At 35.6% G+C, this 19,140-nt stretch overlaps 1 protein-coding gene across 1 annotated transcript in view; it reads left to right on the plus strand.

Moving 5' to 3' along the window:
- The window catches only part of LOC126176497 (uncharacterized), a 686,449-nt gene that overhangs the window by 618,845 nt on the left and 48,464 nt on the right, over nt 1-19,140 (plus strand). The window contains exons 22-26 of the mRNA XM_049923651.1: nt 5,109-5,267; nt 5,974-6,189; nt 6,922-7,051; nt 14,460-14,635; nt 14,715-14,886. Coding sequence (XP_049779608.1) covers nt 5,109-5,267; nt 5,974-6,189; nt 6,922-7,051; nt 14,460-14,635; nt 14,715-14,886 — 853 coding nt within the window. The remainder of the gene's footprint in view (nt 1-5,108; nt 5,268-5,973; nt 6,190-6,921; nt 7,052-14,459; nt 14,636-14,714; nt 14,887-19,140) is intronic.

Raw genomic sequence — 19,140 nt, forward strand, 5'->3', positions numbered from 1 at the left:
TAATGTTATGTCACCCAAAACAGAAAGTTATTAGCTAACAGGCAATAAAGAGTGCGGGGGGAGGGAGGGGGGGCAGGACGTCAAACAGGGCGACTGGGAATGGGAGAGGCACCACAGGACATTTTAATTTCCACTGTACAGAATATTATTTGATGGCATCCAGTACAAAATATACACATGTCAATTCCACAGAGCAAAATACAGTGACGTGTGATAGAAGAATGCTGTGTGAAGAGGGGTGGTACTGCACTCTGGCACACTTAAGACCTAAAAACATATCTTACATTTCCTCAAACATATATGTTTTATGTATCAGACATCTTCAGAAAGATGTGCGCTACAAAATGAAAATTTTTTTAAAATTCAATTTTTTTAAAATTTTTGACGTCATGTCTCAAACGCTCGAGGGAGGGGGGGGGGGGGGCGCACACTATCTTAATATTGCCCTGGTTCAGAAATATCGTAGATCCGAGGCTGATGCGCAGAGCAGTCTGAGTTATAGTGGGAAAGTGTGTAGTCCCCACGTAATCCGTGTTTACGTTTAGTGATTTTGCTGTCTCCTCTTCGTTTACTGCTCTCACGTCAAATGAAAACAAAATGGGTTTCTGTGGCTGGGAGCTATCAAGTGAATTAAAATACATTCACGTAATTACAGAAGGCTAATATACGTTATTAGTTTCAGATTTTATTTTATTTCCACTTTTCTGACAGCCATGCATTAATCACCTTGTAGAACAATGAAGTTATTTTTGTCAGTTTGCTAAAGAAATTCTGTTTTTATTAATATTTTACTCTGAGGCAGCCAATGTGTTTGAAACAAAGTGTTTAGTTCCACACTATTGGCTAATTTCAACTGCTCACTGCATTTCAAGTGCATATTTTCATCTTCTAGCACGTATGGCATTATGCCATAATAAAAATCAAGAATGATTTAATACAGTACTGGTACTCAATAAAAATTTACATCCTGAAACCCACACTGACAAGCTTAATATTGGGTCAAGGCCTACTTCATTGGGAATCTGGACATACGAATGTGCTTTTTAAGTATGCACTTTAAATGTACCATTTTAGTATGGTTCACAAAATTCCGATGCTCTTGGAGTATCCTCTTATGTCTTTTTTAATTTATGACATAATGTAAGATCTTCTAATGTTTTACATGTATGAACATAAGGGCTTCCTGTGTCATAGCAGCTGCCAAAGGATGGTGGCGCCTGTGGCGCTCTCTGACAACCACTGAAACGAACCTATTTCTAACAGCTCGCGGGAAAATATTGCAAATGGTGGTTTCAAAAGCATTACTTTCAAAGTAAATTTTCTTTTACGCATGTTGAACTATGTGCGAGAATGTATGATGTATTTCTTAAATCACAGAGAGTTTGATGACGAGCCATTTAGAAGTATTTTGAGCCCAGAAGATCAGACACTCGTGTTGTTATTATGAGCAAATTGATGTAGTGTTACAGGAAGCTCTCTCCCTTCTGCGGTAGCTAATTTATTTGTGGAACACTTTGAGGGCAAGTCACTGGACTCTGCTAAAAATTTTACTGGCACATTTGTGTGATATATCTTAAAGTGTAACACATGCAAAAAGTATCAACATTATTTGTGAAAGCTTAGCTTCTCTTGCAGCATATTAGCCTTAGAGACCAATATTATATGAGAAAGCTTTGCTTTTCTTGTAGCAACACTATGTACATTAAATTAAAACATTAACTTTTCCTGTTTGTGTATCCGCACTACTTAACAGGATGTCCTGTGGTCTGAATACCCGCTGTCATTGGCTGGCAGGATCACATGACATGAGCTATGACAGGCTTACAAAAGCGCATTGCAATCTCAATTAGAATGGTCCAGAAAGTAACATGCGGTGTTTGGTGGAATTCGAATTTATACTTTTGTAGTACAAAAATTTGCAGCGTACATGTTGCTTCACATAAAAAATATTTCCGAAAGGAGTTTTCTTCCGTGAGTTTAGTTTTCTAAAGTGCCGGGAAATTCTATGCCCATGTATAAAAACATAACCATTCAAAGGATTGATAAGTTTTACAGTTCCGAGGGAAAATATACTGTCACTTAATAACACGGAAAAAGTGTTTTTGTCTAGGAGAAAGTGTATTTTTAACCAGGAAATCTGGGAAAAATAGGGGACTTTTTTTTTCCTTGTCTGTGTATACACCCTGTATAGGAAAATATCAATACCACTTAAGGTGTAGAGGAATAAAATGTGATCTGTAGAATACTGAAGCTTGCTATGAGGACAGGCAGTTGACCCTCAACTGCAATGAACTTAACACATGGTGCATAAATAGGTGAAAAGACCCATTATTATGTGGTACATGATTGGTAATTAAACCTTGGAAACAGCCACAGTGATTAAATATCTCCATAGCAGCTGAAGTTGTTAAAACTACACAAATATAGTTATAGGATAGGTACTTTGTAGATTGGGATTTATTTGCAGCAGTCTAAGGAATTGTAATTTGCCCAAGAAAGAATTCATTTACAAAGCCATCATTTATCTGATTTGTCCACCTCCATAGCTCAGTGGTCAGCGTATCTGGCTGCTATGCAGATGTCCCTGGTTTCCCAGTACTGTGAGGGAATTCTCCTTGGTAAGAGAACTGGAACAGGGTGCACTCATCTTCGTGATGCTAGTTGTGCAGCTACTTGAGTGAGAAGTAGCAGTGCCAAGGTCAAGAAAGCCGACAATGCCAAGAGGGTGGAGTGCTCAACCCGTGCCCTCCGTACTGCATTCAATGACCCCAATGGCAGAGGATGACATGGCAGTCAGTCAGAATGAGAAAACAGAGGTTTGCTTTGCTTTCATGTGATTTGGAGTTTAACTGGTCAGTTAGGGAGCTTTATGAGTAGATCCCATATTATTATGTAATTCTTTGCCTTCACTTCTACACATGTGAAAAGTGGAAATATACATGAATCATATTGCCAGCATTGATATTTTTCATTTTATCATTACATGTTTTTGCAGTTTTCACTATAGATACGTTTTTATATATTTACAATAGTTGCATGTTGTTATATATTTAACTTTACACTACTTTAAATTACATATTATTGCTTTGTTACCCCTCATATTTCCATACACTATGAGCCAGTTGCTCCCTTAGGAAAACATCAGAGTCTTATCTACATAAAAGTTGAAGGTAGGAAGTAAATTATCTCTAAGGATCACATTCTAGTGCAATAAAAAATGGTTAACTGCCTTTTGAGTTTGTTTATGAAGAATGTGCTTCTGCTGAATTTTCTAAGATTTAGGATTTCAGTTCTCAAAAGCAAAGAAGATACAATAACAATACAGTGATTAGCATTGATGTAGCTATTATTATGTGTAGTAAAGGTCTTTATGTGATGTTGAGATTAGCACTGGGGCTAACAAAAGACAAGTGTCATGAAGTTTCCAACCTCTAGAGACTTCTACTGATTCAGAAATAGGGAGTGACTTCACTAAGAAATATTTGCCAATATTTGCCAAATAATATTTCTTAAGACATCAGAACTGTTTCTGTTCACAGTGCCTCCTGTTGCTTCAAAATTATCATCTAAATTAAGACATTGGGTTACTATGGAGGACACTTTCACTACTAATGGAAAGATTGTTCCGTGTTGAGTGTGCAATAACAGATTGGATGCTTCATGGAGTCTCAATGTCGGCAACGTAAATGTAGTGATTCACACATGGGGAACAAACCAATGTAATTATCTAAGAAGCAAATGTTATCGATGTGGCTGCAGAAGACTCCAGCCTCCACAAATGAATTTTTCCATGTGCTTTGCTATGGTCCTTGCATAGATTACAGACATCACACATTTTTTTCAAAAATAGTGCAGTTATTAGATTCTTGATGAATCGATGGTAAGGAAAAGGGATTTATTTTTTTTTATTACCAGAAGGCTCTGAAAAGTGGGCAGTGTTAAAAAGGTAACTGCCACATTTGGATAGCTGTCACTGAAACAGAGGACATGTGTGGACATTTTGTTGGCAATATCATTGATGACAAACTCCGTGGATAAGAACCCTCAAAGCTATTATTTATTTCCTGTAAAGTGTCGGAATGCACAAACAATTCAACAAGTGCTCCTTTTATGAATGAAAGTCTTAAAGTGCTGTGGCATGGGATAATTGAAGAATAAGTTCTTGTTATCTATTTGAATACTGCAGCCTACATGCTGAAGGTGGCAGCTGCCCTAAACATATGTTATCCTCATTTAATCCACTTGGGCTCCCTTGCCCATTGACTTCAATGTATCACTGAACTGGGTGCTAGCTACCTTGAAGTAACTAAAAGAGTTTTTCTCCCCAAGAAAGGGTTTCTCGAAGCCCCAAATTGTGTATTTCTCTATATAGAGTTGCTGCCTGATCGGGGATTGAAGCTATTGGTTCTTATGATTTCATGAACATTTTCGAGCTGTGAAAGCTCTGATTTATTCCTTTTTAAGAGAATCTTCAGTTTCAGTATGAGAGGCACAAAATGCTTTCACCGAACCTAAAATCAGTAGTGCTCTGGTGTACATCTATAGTAGGTTAGGCTTCCTTTCCAGCAGCATTAAAGTATTAGAATCATTTGGTTGCCTTTGTGGGAATTGTTCGTAATGGTGGATAACATCAAATGCAAGCTGACTGACTCATAGGTTAGAGAATAAGTTTGAAGCTGTTTTAGCAAGAAATCCAAGCTTCTCAAGTTTTGCTGCTATCTGTATTATCCTCAGCAGGGGTGAGAGGAATATATTTTAGCAACATATGTCAAGGAATATTTAATCTCCTGAAATTTGCACTATCAGCACACACATACAAACCCAGCCCTGACACTGAATGTTTTGTGCTACCAATACATACATTGATGTATATATGATAGCCTGAAACTATGTACAAATCTGGTCACCTTTGGTATCCTGCTGCCCTTGTGTGCAGTGCAAATGATCCATTGGTTCCTTTGAATGACATTATAAATGTACAGTTACTGTTTTGAAAGAAATATCTTAAGATTCCTGTGTGTGTGTGTGTGTGTGTGTGTGTGTAATATCTTACATTTTAATTTATACAACTTTTGTGTATTAATTTGAACATCTGTTCACATTTTCAGGATCCACGATGGAATGATGTTAATGTAATATCCAGTCTGTTGAAGCTGTTCTTCCGGAGGCTACCCGACTCATTATTTACAAATGAGCTTTATCCTAGTTTCATAGAGGCTGATAAAATTGAAGATTCAAACAAACGTTTTGCTCGTATAAAGAAACTGGTAACTACATTTTATAATATTGTATTTCTTAAGGCAAAGCAACAACATGAAACATTACAAGTGTCTTAAAAAATTATTTTTCAAACATGTTATTTTATCATGAAATGAAATGTTATCTTGTTTTATACTTTAGTTTGAATGGATTGAGCTATCATTTCCATGAAGTATTTTCTCATTAAAGCAAGTTTTGAGCAACTTCCTTGTTTCAACACTGTTGACGTCTTTCAAAGGCTTGATCAAGGAAGTTACCTTTTATGTGGCTGTGATGACAGTGGTAGAGAAATATGGAGAAGCTGTTTAAATGTCAAATGGGTAAAAGCAATTCACATGAAAGTTCTGTGCCCCATTGAATTCAAAAGACCAAAATTTAATCATATTAGCTTATCATTTAGATCGTATTTAATTCTGGGTATGTTATGACAATCTACAAGAATGAGACATTTCCATTGTTGTATACAGAACATGGATTGTACTGTCACAGAAATTGGGTCTACCACAATATGGTTCATTTGTACAAATTAGTGCAGACTTTTCTTTTATCTGTGTTTAAATTTCTTACTTTTGTTTACTTCCTTGGTATATGCAGAAAAATTCTTTGTTAATTATTAGAAAGCTATTTATACTTCAACAAACATCACTCGTCTGCTCTTATGATACTTTGTAAAACAAGGTAATGGATGCTAATATGTTGCTAATGTTCTTTCAGGTGCATGAGCTGCCAGAGCACCATTTCGAAACGCTTAAGTACCTGATGTACCATTTAAAAAAAGTGGTTGCACATAGTGAGACAAACAAAATGGAAGCACGTAATTTGGCTATTGTATTTGGGCCAACACTGGTTCGAGCAGCAGATGAAAATATGGTGACTATGGTAACAGACATGTCACACCAATGTCGTATAGTGGAGTCACTGATACAGCAGGTATTACTCTTACTGTTACTTAAATTGTAACAGTCATGTCATCACATTTGTTGTGGAAAAGTTATGAGTGAAAGCTCATAGAAGAGTTGTTGTTAGAATTCACACACATCACAAATAGCACACCTCACATAATCAAATGATCATGGTATCACTTCCTTCCTTTGTATGTTTTCCAGCCCTATCACTTGCCGATTTGATAGTAGAGTTTCATTCTTTCATCAAAATAAGATAATGATTTTGGTGCAAAGCAAATATTCAGTTATTAAATAAGAAAATAGAAAACCAGAAAGTTAGAAGTGATAGAAAAGAGAACTGTGAAGGATTTTTGATTGTATTAAATTAGTGGGCAAATAAGTAAATGAGAAATGGTTAAATATAAAGGAGAGACAAAAAGTGAAAATAAAGGTTAAGTGGAAAGCCAGTGATGTGGCCATTGTCAGTAATTCATTTTTGATGGCTCTTTTATATTTAGTTTATATAACTACAGAGTTGTTACAGTGCTTGTTTTCTCCTTTTTATTGCTTTGTTAACTGGGGAATGTTTAGCCTAGATGCTTTTGTGTCATGGTACCTTGATCAATTGGTTGATTGATTGATTGGTTGATTGACTGATTGAGAGAGAGGGGGGGGGGGGGGGAGAGAGAGAGAGAGAGAGAGAGAGAGAGAGAGAGAGAGAGAGAGAGATCTGATACACTATCTGTACTGTGATGTCATGCCCTATTTTTCTTTGCAGGTTGACTGGTTCTTTTCTGACTATGATATTGATGATCCAAATAACCTACCAACAAATCTGCCACAGGATTCTAATGAAATGGAATCTACTAATCAGAATTTATTACTAAGCAACATTCAAAAAGTGGAAGGTAAAAAAACTGGTAATGCTTTGCAATTTCCAGTGGAATTTTACTATGCAGTCAAAATTGATATGAGAAAGAGGCTCTTGAGAATTTCACCAGATTGGCATAATGAACTTGAACTCTTAACTAAAATGAAACCATATGATACGCAACACATGTATTCTGATATCACCATCATACTTGGCCATTTTGTCAGAGTTCTCAGGAACTTCTCATCAGTTCTACTTTGTGAAAATTTGAAGTTACTAACTTCGGTATATTTCTTTTCTTTTTATATCATTTAGTTTTAATTTCATTTTTATTAGTCCTGGTCCCCAGCCCCCAGTGTTGAGACAAAATATATGGTATTCATGAAACACTTCTGAAGTGTAGACAAGCAGTGTCCATTGTGGAATTTTGCATCATGATCGTGCCACTTTTTAAACCGAACAGTGAAGAGAAAATTAACAAATTGTTCCATAGTTAATACCGACACACCCATGATGTAACTTACTCCAAGAAAAAAGCAGTAGGAGTACAAAAACTTGATAATGTCCTTTGGTAGCAATGCCCCCCCTCCCCCCACTCTGACTCAACATTCAAAGGTTTATTAATGATTTTTAATATAAATCTACTACTTTTTGTTCTTTGTTAGTAGAAGTTTGACTGTATGATCTGTGTATTTTATACATTAAAAAGCTTGTAAAATGTATCTGACATTCAATGCATTTATTATATTTTTCTGATATTGTGTATTACTTACACATAATTCATGGATATTTGTCTGATGTAAGAGATTTGTGAGCTTCTGTTAGTTTAGGTACAAAACAGAGTTTATATTTTAAGGGGTTCAGTTGCTTGCAGCACTGCACATATTTGATCTATTTATCACCTTCTTTCCTCTCTTTCAGGATAGTCATCAGTGTGTGCTACATTTATATTCACTGAACTCAGTTTGCTGTCAGCTTTGTACCTGCATTTCTCTATCTTTAGCAGTGGTATTCCGTCCCTCACCTTACCACATATTCTCTTTGCTATTTCACGCTGTTTAAGATAGTTTTACTATGGCATAGAAGCAATTTTAATTTTGCACAGTCGCATCTAACTCTAATACTCGATTATCCAGTAGTTGTAGCAGTAGAAATGATAACTCCTCTTAAAGTCATATATGTTGGGCTGCCTTTTTAGGTATGGCTGTTGCACTCTGTCCTCTGAAATTTGTTGCCTTGAAAATGTTAATGTATTATTGTCTTTATATCTTCATTTTTAATTGTTATTCTTTTGTGCATGTTCATCCTTGTTCTTACGCTGCATTTTGTTTTTAGTGAATTCCATTCTTATGTAATAACGATCCGTAATTCAGCATCGCTCTGTGAGGGAATGTTCCTTTCTTTATTATATATAGCATACCTACTAAAAGAGTTTCTCATTCGCAGTTTCACACATAACAGGCTTCATTTTTTCAGAATTACTACTTCACAGCTAGTAGACAAGGACAATAAAGATGATTTTACACAGGATCTGTACAGTTGTCTGTAAATCACACACACACACACACACACACACACACACACACACACACACACACACACAAACTGAGTGATATTTATCAGAGGTGGAAGTTGGCCTAGGTTTCTTCCTAGAACCCTAATAGTTATTTGCACTGAATTGCCTTTGAAATGTCAATTGCCCTGTTGTTTGAGTGTGCGTGTCTCATATTCTTTAGAAAACAATTTGTTAAATGCTGTTGCAGTGCTATGTGCATTGCAGATAATTCTGCGCCAGTCCTGTCAACTAAGGCAGGAAGAACTTCAGAAGAGAACTTGTTTGATACTTGTCTGTAAAAAAAAAAAAAAAAAATAAATAAATAAATAAAATAAAAAAATAAATAAAAATAAAATAAAAAAATCCTACACACACAGACCTGTGAGCAGATAATATTCAGTGGCCACAAAGTTCCAGTGATCATATAATAGTTTTCTGCTAACATCTTGTGGTGTTCAAACCAACTTTCAGAGTGAGGACAGTTTTACTTACTACAAAACATGTTAAGAGACTAATGGGTTTTTCTAATGGTTTAAATATATCTTGAGTTTCTCATGGAGGTATGTCCAAGTGGCACTTCAAGAAGTTAAAAATACAGAGAATGAGAGATTGAAATTATAATGCCATTGAGAGAATTATGCATAAAGTCTTCCTAAAAATCTCAAAAACAGATAGCTGTATGAAAAATATCATAAGATGGATAAATGCAATTTTAATTCAAGTACAAGACTATAACGTGCTATGCACTTTCTTTTCTTGCTGAACTTCAACTCAAAATTTTGTTACGTAGCTAACATACATAATAATTCCCACAAATACGTGAAACAGTAGTTGGCAGCATCAATAATACAAAGTGTAGCACAATGCAGTCTGAATTAAACAGTTATAATCACTTCTTGTTGGTGTAAGTTCTACAAAATGAGATAAAGGTTGGGAGAACGATGTAATGTTGATCATTGTTTTGATTTAAGTGTTGCGTGTCTCCACTATGCAATGCATGAAATTTTATCCTGCAGAGCATAGATATTTGTTAAAATTTTGTAAAAATTTTGTAAATGATATTGTCATAGATAATGAAATAAGTCAAATTTTATTTTAATGTAGATCTGATATGGCACAAAAATGTGGAAATATCTTAATAGAAATGTGCTAACGAATTTCTTATGCAGTGACTTTCCACAGAGTGTAGTGGTTTGGCCAACAGCATTGTATAGAAAATTATGCACAGATTTTCTTCTCATCCTTTGTTGCCATGTCTTCCTTGAATCAGGATTTTGGATGTATGCTGCCATAAGCATTCAAATGTTATTGCCCTGAGTTTTTTCCATTATCTTTTGCTAGACAAAGGTCTCTGGAGTTTCCAAAAGCTTCCAAGTCTTTTTATTATTTATTTATTTTAAATTATGTATTTTCTCAGCCTTTTTGCTGCAGCATGGTAAGTAGCTTATTCAAATTTCTTCAGATTCAGGAACTGTAGTTCTACATAAGACTACCATTTTCCTCATATATTTTTAGAAGATTAGATGCCAGCTTTATAAGCTCATAGTGCAGCTTGAAGTAACATGTAAAGCTTATAAAGAATGATTCAGATTCCCTGTTTATACTGTAGGTCTGCCTCTGTAATTGGCTACTCGAGAATGTTCTCTGGTTAGTGGGAAGTGAAAGATATTACTTCAGATAAAATCCATGTCTGGTATTTCACTGCTGTGTGCAAGTCAGCTTTTCAGAGAAGTTGCTTTGTTCTCTTTATAATTACTTGCTAAAATTCGTTATTGATACTCACAGTAATTCAGTAACATCATTATAAATATGGCGTGGCAAGTTGTGGTAGAACGTAAGTAATGTAGGTGTAAAGATGATGTCACTAATTCGATAGTTATTTGGTGAATCCGTTAACCAGCCAGAGTACACATACACAGAAGAAGTGTGTGTACACTCCGATGACAAACAGTTCTATTACTTAGTGAGTGGTCTCCTTTACTCCAAAATTATATACAATAGCATAATTACTTTATTACTCAGGAGTTAAAGATAAGTGCATGAGAAACTCTAAAAATTAGCAAATGGATGTGAATCATGTTCTAAGTCCAGTTTCAAATGCAGAATATTTTATTTTAAGTAGGTTGAAATATATGAAATTAATTCAATGCACTGAAGTGAAAGAAGTGAATTGATGGGAACCATTTTATGAAACATCAGTGACAATTAAATGTAATCACACTTTGGAGGTGTTCTCAGAAATCCGTCCTAGTGTGGCACAAATTTTCGGTTACCACTGCTTATTTAAATTGGTTGACTTTTAACAATAAGAATGAAATCAGTAGCATTTTTACATTTCTTTCTGGCCTACAAATTTCTTTTATGATTCTCTGCTTCTTGTTTACCTGTTTTCCTGTTTCACTGGTGGATAAGCATGAAATCATCTTCAAAGCTACCTACCGTAGTACCAACTTAGTTTAAAAATTGACAGACATTAATCATAAATCCCAATCACAGTCGCACATGTGTCAGGAGAGAGAGAGAAGCACTTGCAGAAGTGCCAGTGCAACTGAATTATAATGAAAACTTTCATTCAAGTTTTGAAATATTAATGAACAACAGCTGATCTCCATGCCAGGGTCTATACATAAGAAGGAAGTTCAGAATGTAAAGGAGGATCCAAAAAGGAAGGTGTATGGCAGGGAAAGAAAAGTCACACACACCTGAGTAGCCAAGAAAAGGAAATGGGAGATTGCAAAACGGAAGCACAGAAAAGGACAATACTTAAGTTCCAGCATTTTTACATAGTTGTTTGGAAAAACCAAACCGTAGTTTTACTATACTAAGTAACGTGCAGTGACCAAAAAATTGTCTACTTGAGATTGGTATATTTGGACAGTGTGAAATAGAAACCATGTAGTATTGCAAGACTTTCATTTAAAGGTTCTTTTTAACTTTTATTCAAAACTGTCACTGTAGCAACAGGTAAAAATCATCATCAGAGTAAGGGAAATATCTGAACAAGCAAAGTTATTACAAAGTGTGGTCATATGTGAATTGTAATATGGATACAATTCTACACAGAATGATTGTAAACACTTTTTTACTCCAACAGTAAATTTTCGCAGTTTGTCATGCAGTAGCACATTTGGTTCTGGCAGCATGGTAGAGAGAAACTTCAATTGGCTCAATGGTCAGTTTACAAATGCTTGATAACATGTAGATTGTGTGAGTGGGCAGATCAGAGGCCATGTAAAAAGCTCATTCACTTGGGCAATGCACCAAGCCTAAACAGAGGTGTGAACCACAGTGTTGTCACATTGGTGGATTGAATTCTTATTACACAGCATCGACTGCGTCATAGAATGAGTCTGGTCACTCAGTACTTCTACATAATCCTTGGTTATAATTCATACTAGGAGGATGACAGTACTAGCAACAGAACACCATGTTAATATGGCCCATACTGTCAACTGAACCATCTCCATATTTACTTGTCATATGTAGGCAGCAGGGAGGAATCAGTTACTGTTGTCACTTGCCACAAACATGACCTATTTTTTTAAAAAAATAAGGTGACATGTGAATCAGTTGATGATACTACTCCACCCTATCATTGGCAGCCCACACTGCGTCGTCTCAGTGCAATTTGTGATGTGCTAAGCTGTCTTAGTGCAATTTGTGATGTGCTAAGCTGTCTTAGTTGTAGTGGAGGTCTGGAGATTGTTTCCTGCCTCTGGGTATTAAGGTTACTGATTGATTTATAGTGTAACTTGTATTAGCTCTTTTATTCTTTGTGATGAACCTCTTTGTTCACTGAGGATTGTCATTTATTCACTCTAATTCTTTCCCACAATTGTTTGCCCTGGACTGTTTTTGCCATTGTCTCACTGGACCCTGTTGATCTTGGGCCTCAGTTGAATGGGATAGCTAAATACCTATTCCAGATCTGTACATTCCAACATAAGTCCATTGTTCAAAGTCTTAAGACATCTTCATTTTGTATACCTACATTTGGCCTGTTAAGTATTTGATTGTTAGACACCAGATAGCACTATTCTCATAACCATTTATACTAAATAAACTTCATACACAATGGAAACATTTAAAATTAATATACTTTATGAAAATTTGTTATAGTTACCATAAATATGCATGTAACATACAAATATTGGCATGACAAGTTCACATAGCTTCCTTTTGGTTATTTTATTGACCGTTTTTGGTGTATGAGCAGTTATCTGTAGTTTGTTCCACATACAGCATTTCTTTTCATCGAGTACTTTAGGAAGTCACTGCAAACAATACGTAATAATATTATAAGCCTGCACACTACTAATTATCTGATTTTCTAAATAATTTTAGTTTGGGGTTAAGGACTTGTAATATTTTTTGTTTGTTATATACAGATGTTATTCCATGAAATTTTGTTTTAAATAATAATAATAATGTGTTATCTTCAGAATTCAGTAAGAGGTAAATAAATTTTTTGTGTGTTGGATAACTATAATAAAGCGTGAGTAGCCATTACGACTGCCTTTGTCTGGTTTAGACTATACGTGTAACTGTAAGACCTCTCACTTTGCATCTAGATAATAACTAGCATATTTTATTTCGAATTTGATACATCATTACTTGCAACCAATTTACATGAAAGTTGTTCTGATCAGAGAGTCAATCAACTCTTTATTACACCTATTTGGGTGCCTCACTATCTGAAGCATTGCTTCAGCAAACTGTACACGTGGAAAAAAATTGTGTGACACTCATACCATCTTTCCCTGGTCTTAAATTGAATGTATCTTTTTGAAGACTTTTATGTTTGGAAATGCAACAATTTGAACTGTACTGCAGATTAGATTGCTTGATCAGCAGGTGGAGATGAACTTGAATTTGACATCATCAGATAACTAGGAAGATGATGTCTTGTGGCACATTTAGTGCTAAATGTTATATAGTCCCCCCCCCCCTTTTTTTTACCTCATCTATCATTATTGCTCAAAGTGTAGCTTGTCCTCTACAGAAGGTGTGAACAAAAGCATGGTGAATGTGTGACATTCAAGAGAATATAGTTTTAGAGTGCCGTGAATAAATGTAAAGGACAAATACTTATGCACTGTATATTACTAATAAAATGAAGAAGGAAATAATCAGAGACATATATTAGTAGGAGTTAAAATAAAAAGAATAATATCCAATCTTCAGCTTTTTCTCAGATGGACTTATGCAAAGATAAGTTCCTTACTTTAGTATAAGGGTTAAGGTCTCTTTTAATCATAAATGTTTGATAAATGTTTTGTTATCTCTCTACTAAGAAGACTAACATTACATCTTGCTTCTGTTACCAGGAAAAAATTCACATTGTTCTGAAGCTCATTGTCTTGTGCTTAAGCATTATATTATTTTATTAGATTTTCTTTACTTTTTTTTCTGTTTAATAAGTGACTAGTGATGTTCTGTCACTGAACTGAACTTCTTAACTTGCTTTGACCATTGAAAATAACTGATTGATTCTGTGGGAAGGATGCCATTGGTAGTTATTTGCTCTCATAAGGGACAGTCTTCAACTAACATATCTGCTTTCCCTTAACACAAAATAACATTCTTTACTAAAATGCAAACTGTGAAATGGATGTTGTTTAGAAAAAAAAATTAAAGCTACCTAGTGCAGTATCAGTTACAAAACAGTAACTTACTGGAAATACGATTTGAAAATAAATGCATTCAGTGTCAGATGCAACTTTATTTACTTGCTTATGAATGAGCATGGTTCACTGTATTGTTACTATTATGTGAATGTAAATGTTGCTGTTACAAAACATGTGCTTATGCATGACTTTCTTTCCTTCCTTTGCCTACCACATGTGTCACCTTTTACATCCCAACATTCCTCCTCACTGCAAACATACAGGCATGAAGGGTGATTCTCCGAATAAGGACATCAGTGCCAAAGACATTGTTTCATCAATTATATCTGCAGCAAACCGCAAAATGCAGAAAGCCAAAGCAAAGAAAACAACAAATACAGCAAGTCTTGGTGTAGAGGAAGTATTTGTGGACAGCCAGAACCACACTGAAGAAAAGCAGGTGAGAGAAACTGAACATCAGTAGTAGTATTTGTTCATGTAATGGAATTAATGTCTTAATTTGCTGTTTGTTTTGCCAGAGGGAAAACAACAATCAGGTTCGTGAAGGAGGTACACCAGAACAAGATGATGCCATCTCTCAACATGTGGCATCAGATTCGCCTGCTGGCAGTGATGATAAAATTTATTCTAGAATTGAAGAGGAGGATCTTAATAGAGAAAAGGAAAATATTAATGTTAATAGTAATCCAGGTGAGAAAAAGTTTCTTTTATTCTGTGAGCAGCAGCATATAGTACACAATGTGTGATCAAAAAACACGATGGAATAATTTTATTAGAAACCAACTAATGAGCTTACATGTTTTCCATTTAACCTCCTTCAGAATATTGTCTTTGGCTAGCAATCCACTTGTCACAATGTCAAATCCATAACTGGAAGCATTTCTGGAAGGCTCATTTCGGAAGGGAATTTAGCTGCTCTGTTGTGGTCCTCTCAGTGTCAGGAGTGGTGTCAAAACATTTTCTGTTAAGCATGATTTTAATTTTTGGGATGATCCAGAAGTCACATGCTGTTAAATCTGGTGAGTAAGGTGGATGTGAACAGAGAAGAGCACTTATTCTGGTGGAAAACTCGTGACTCAAAAGTGAGGGGGTGCCACGGCATGTTGTCATGATGGAGGAGGAAGCCATTGGTTCATGCTTCAGCCTCTTTCTTCATACATATTGCAGTACACCCTTTTAAAATTTGGCATTTACAGTTGTTCCCTTAGAATGAACTCTGACTGTACTATGCCCTGAATAATGGGAGAGAAAAAAAAAAACCAATGAGCATGACTTTGATATTCAGTTTTGTATGATGTACCTTCTTAGGGCAAGGAGATACAGTGATTTTCCATTGGGAACTCTTTAATTTTCATCTTAGGGTCATACCCAAGGCTCAAGTTTCATGTCCAGTTACAATTTTGGACATGAAGTCTAAATCTGAATGAAGACAATCCTTCAACTCTGTGCAAACTGACACATGATTTTCCTTCTGTCTTGGAACAAATTTTGCAATCTCTTGTCTTTTGCAAATCATCAATTAAAATGCTTTGCATGGATTCATATGTGATGCTAAGTTCTGTGGTAAGCTCTCAAATAGTTATTTGCCTGTTTGAATGAATAATTTTTGCAACGTTTGCATGTTTTCTTCTATTTTTGAGTTTAATTAATGTTCCAAACATTGCTTGTCTTCTGCTGACTCATTTCCTCTTTTAAATCACCCATACCTAAAGACAGGGAAAATTTGCATTTTGTGATAAATGCGAAATAGATGCGAATTCTGCCTCAAAATGCAAAATTGCTTAAGAGACACAATTTCATAGTGAATTGTATCCAGATAAACTATTTTATCAGAGATAGTTTGAATTAGCATAACTTTCTGTATATGAATATTGAAAATTTAACCAATTCTCAGTTATTGGTATTGTGCATCATCTGGCAAAGCCCAGTTTGGACAGATAATGTGCGTAAGAACCAGTTTGCAAAATAAAAAGTGTACAAATGCAATCATGTATCATTGTGCTCATTGATCGTCCTCAGTGATTGGGCACCATGGCAGCTGTGGATGGTTGAATGGTGTTTTTAAGATCCATGCCGCATAATGCAGTGTAGTAGTACTCAGCTGTGGGACCTAGCATTTTACAACAAAGACATGTGTTTATTTGTTTATTAACCAAAGCTCAAAAGATGGTATAATGTGGATATTTTTAAAGAGGCAAATTAGGCGGCAGGTGTTTGAACTGTGGTCGCATTGAATACTGGTAGGAGGTCGGGCCTGAACTATGTCATTAATGATACTCTGATAACCTCAACAAGGAAATGCGCAATAGCCATCGCCAAATGCCTTGTGTTGTTTTCTTTTTTTATTTTGAAACAAGTGAAGAGACTGATCCTTGTCCATCACAGATTTTGGTTACCGCCCTTAAATACCAGAAGAGATCGGCAATCCCTGTAACACTGTGTCAGTTCTGCTGTAGGTTGCTGCTCTGCTAAAGAGAGGCGGCACTTGTTTGGATGTACCACCCCTCTCCTGTCTGGCAATCAAAATTCTAGTTTGTTTACACTGGTGGCCATGTGCCACTATAACCTATAGTTCGTGCATTCTGTGCTGTGGTGGCTGGAAAACAAAATCTGTAACTTTTTTTGACTGTGCCGAAATCCTTCCTCTAATGTAAAAATAGAATTATCAAATGTTCGGTTCTACTTCTGTGCAAAGTACCTTCTCAGTTCAATCTGTAACATTGTCAAGCATGGATTTCAAAGCCATGAATGCCCACAAAAGGTTGAAATTAATTGTTTGCGGATTTTGTAATTTAATTGGGCGGGAACAGACAAGCAACATCCAGAAACACCTTGATTGCCTGGCAGGAAAATGCTGCTGCTTTTTAACAGAACAATCATTCTTGAAGGCTTAAATATTGCCAAGTGAGGGTAATAAAGGGCATTTCGGAATAAAAAGGTGTTGAAGTTTTTGCAAAAGCAAACAGTTTAGTCAAAAAGTTCCCAATCAGCATTTTTTTTAACAGTCAATTTGCAAGAATTAAAACTTTGTTCTTCTTCACTCGTGTGGCGTGACAACCTTTTTATCAGTGCATCTAATCAGTAACAAATGAAAAAGAGAGAAAAAAAACGAATTTTGCCGAAAATAGTTGTGAATCTTGACTCGAATAGATTCGAATTTTGCCAAAAATAGATGTTACATTTTCCGGTCCCTATCCATACCACTTGTAAACATCTGACTGACAAGTCAAAATGTGTCTCAACTTGACACTACATGTCCCAACAGATCAGGCTATTGAACAAATTACATCAAATGGTTGTAGCTTCAGCATTTACTGCTAAAAAAATTCGTTCACCATATTTTTTGGTCTCACATCATACCATCTTTTTGTCAGACATTAACTTTTTGCTTCTGAGGCTAAAGAAGAAAACCACTTAGGGATCTGATTTTCGAGGCAGTTAAATGATAGCTCATTTAAAATATTTTCTGATCTGGATTTAAACTTTTAAGAGATGTTTCTGCTGCTGTGTAGATAAAAGCTGTCTGGTCCCTATTTCTGTTTTATATATATACTACCCAATCCAATACTAGAACTATATGGAACACAAATTTAAATTTTTCAGTCAACTGATGCACAGAGCATAGTTTCAGTGGTGTTCATAGTGTCATGATTTTTTTTTTGTTCAATCGTGAGAATTTTCAGCACTAGTTTCGCACACTCTTTTTTTCATATTAAACTGGCTATGTAAAATTTTCCTTGTGCACTCTTTGCCAATTCCTACAGTTTCAGCAATCGATCTAATACTCAACTGACAGTCTGATCAAATCAGATTTTTATCTGTTTTTGCAGGATGTGAATCATTTTCACTGTTCTTTCAGTCATCTTAAAAAAGATTGAACCACTCAAAAACTCAACATACATTATAAATAGTCCTCGCCACACACTTCTCCCAGTAAAAGATTGGTTTCTGTTGCAGTTTCTCCAAGTTTCTTGTGAAACTCCATGACAGTTTGTAGCTCTATTACTACACTTATCATTTTTTCTGACAAAACAAAATAATGGCTCTTACACAAATGAAGACTATGGCCACACTGATATCTACAGGCCCTAGAGATGCCTCATTCAACTGAGAAAGCTTCACGCTTCATAACTGTTGGTTATTACTCTACAGTAAAAATTGCAAGTGTACTTACTCTGCTACAGCATTAGCCCCCGTATTTTATAGGCTACCTCATATAATTAATGTTCCTTAGAGGTCCTCTACAAAAAGTGACACGTCATGGGTAAGATGATATACTGAGATAAAGCTATTTGGATGAGGGACTGTAATGGTTTTAATTTGCCATCTTTGAGTATCTAAAGCTCCATTACAATTTCAAAAAACACACTTACTTTAACGTCTCTTATAGGGGAAATGGTGACACTTTTAATTTTTTTTGTTGGGGCATCATATATGTTTAACCTACTTTGAACTATGGTGAGTGATGACATGAAAAACATTCAAATTAGGACACATCATTTCCACTTGGATGTCAATTTAAAGCAGATCTGGCCAATGTTCACACTCCTGGAGCACACTTGCACTTCTGCTTAGTGCTCTGGCTTCCCCCATCACTGCACTGTATCTAGCAGCTATTAGTAGACCACTATTGCCAAAGGCTGCACAAGCTGAAGCTTAGGAAGGCTTGTGTGAACGGGAGGTGAATACTGCAGCATACTTTTATAAGCAAGAGTTTATCACATGTGTCTATTTTCAACTTTTTATTTTTCTACCAAAGCAATAAATTTTATTACTTAATTGTATCTAGAACTATGGTTTGTGAGACAGTTAAACACATAGAGTTTTACAGATTAAAATCTGTTAAACCCAAACACTGGCATGACTCCATCAGTTTCATAAGAGAAGAAAAAATGTTTGCACTCGTTGTTGCACCAAACACTGAAATAAATTTAGTGGCTTGTC

This window comes from Schistocerca cancellata, chromosome 3 (assembly GCF_023864275.1).
Source record: "Schistocerca cancellata isolate TAMUIC-IGC-003103 chromosome 3, iqSchCanc2.1, whole genome shotgun sequence".
Taxonomy (NCBI): Eukaryota; Metazoa; Arthropoda; class Insecta; order Orthoptera; family Acrididae; genus Schistocerca; species Schistocerca cancellata.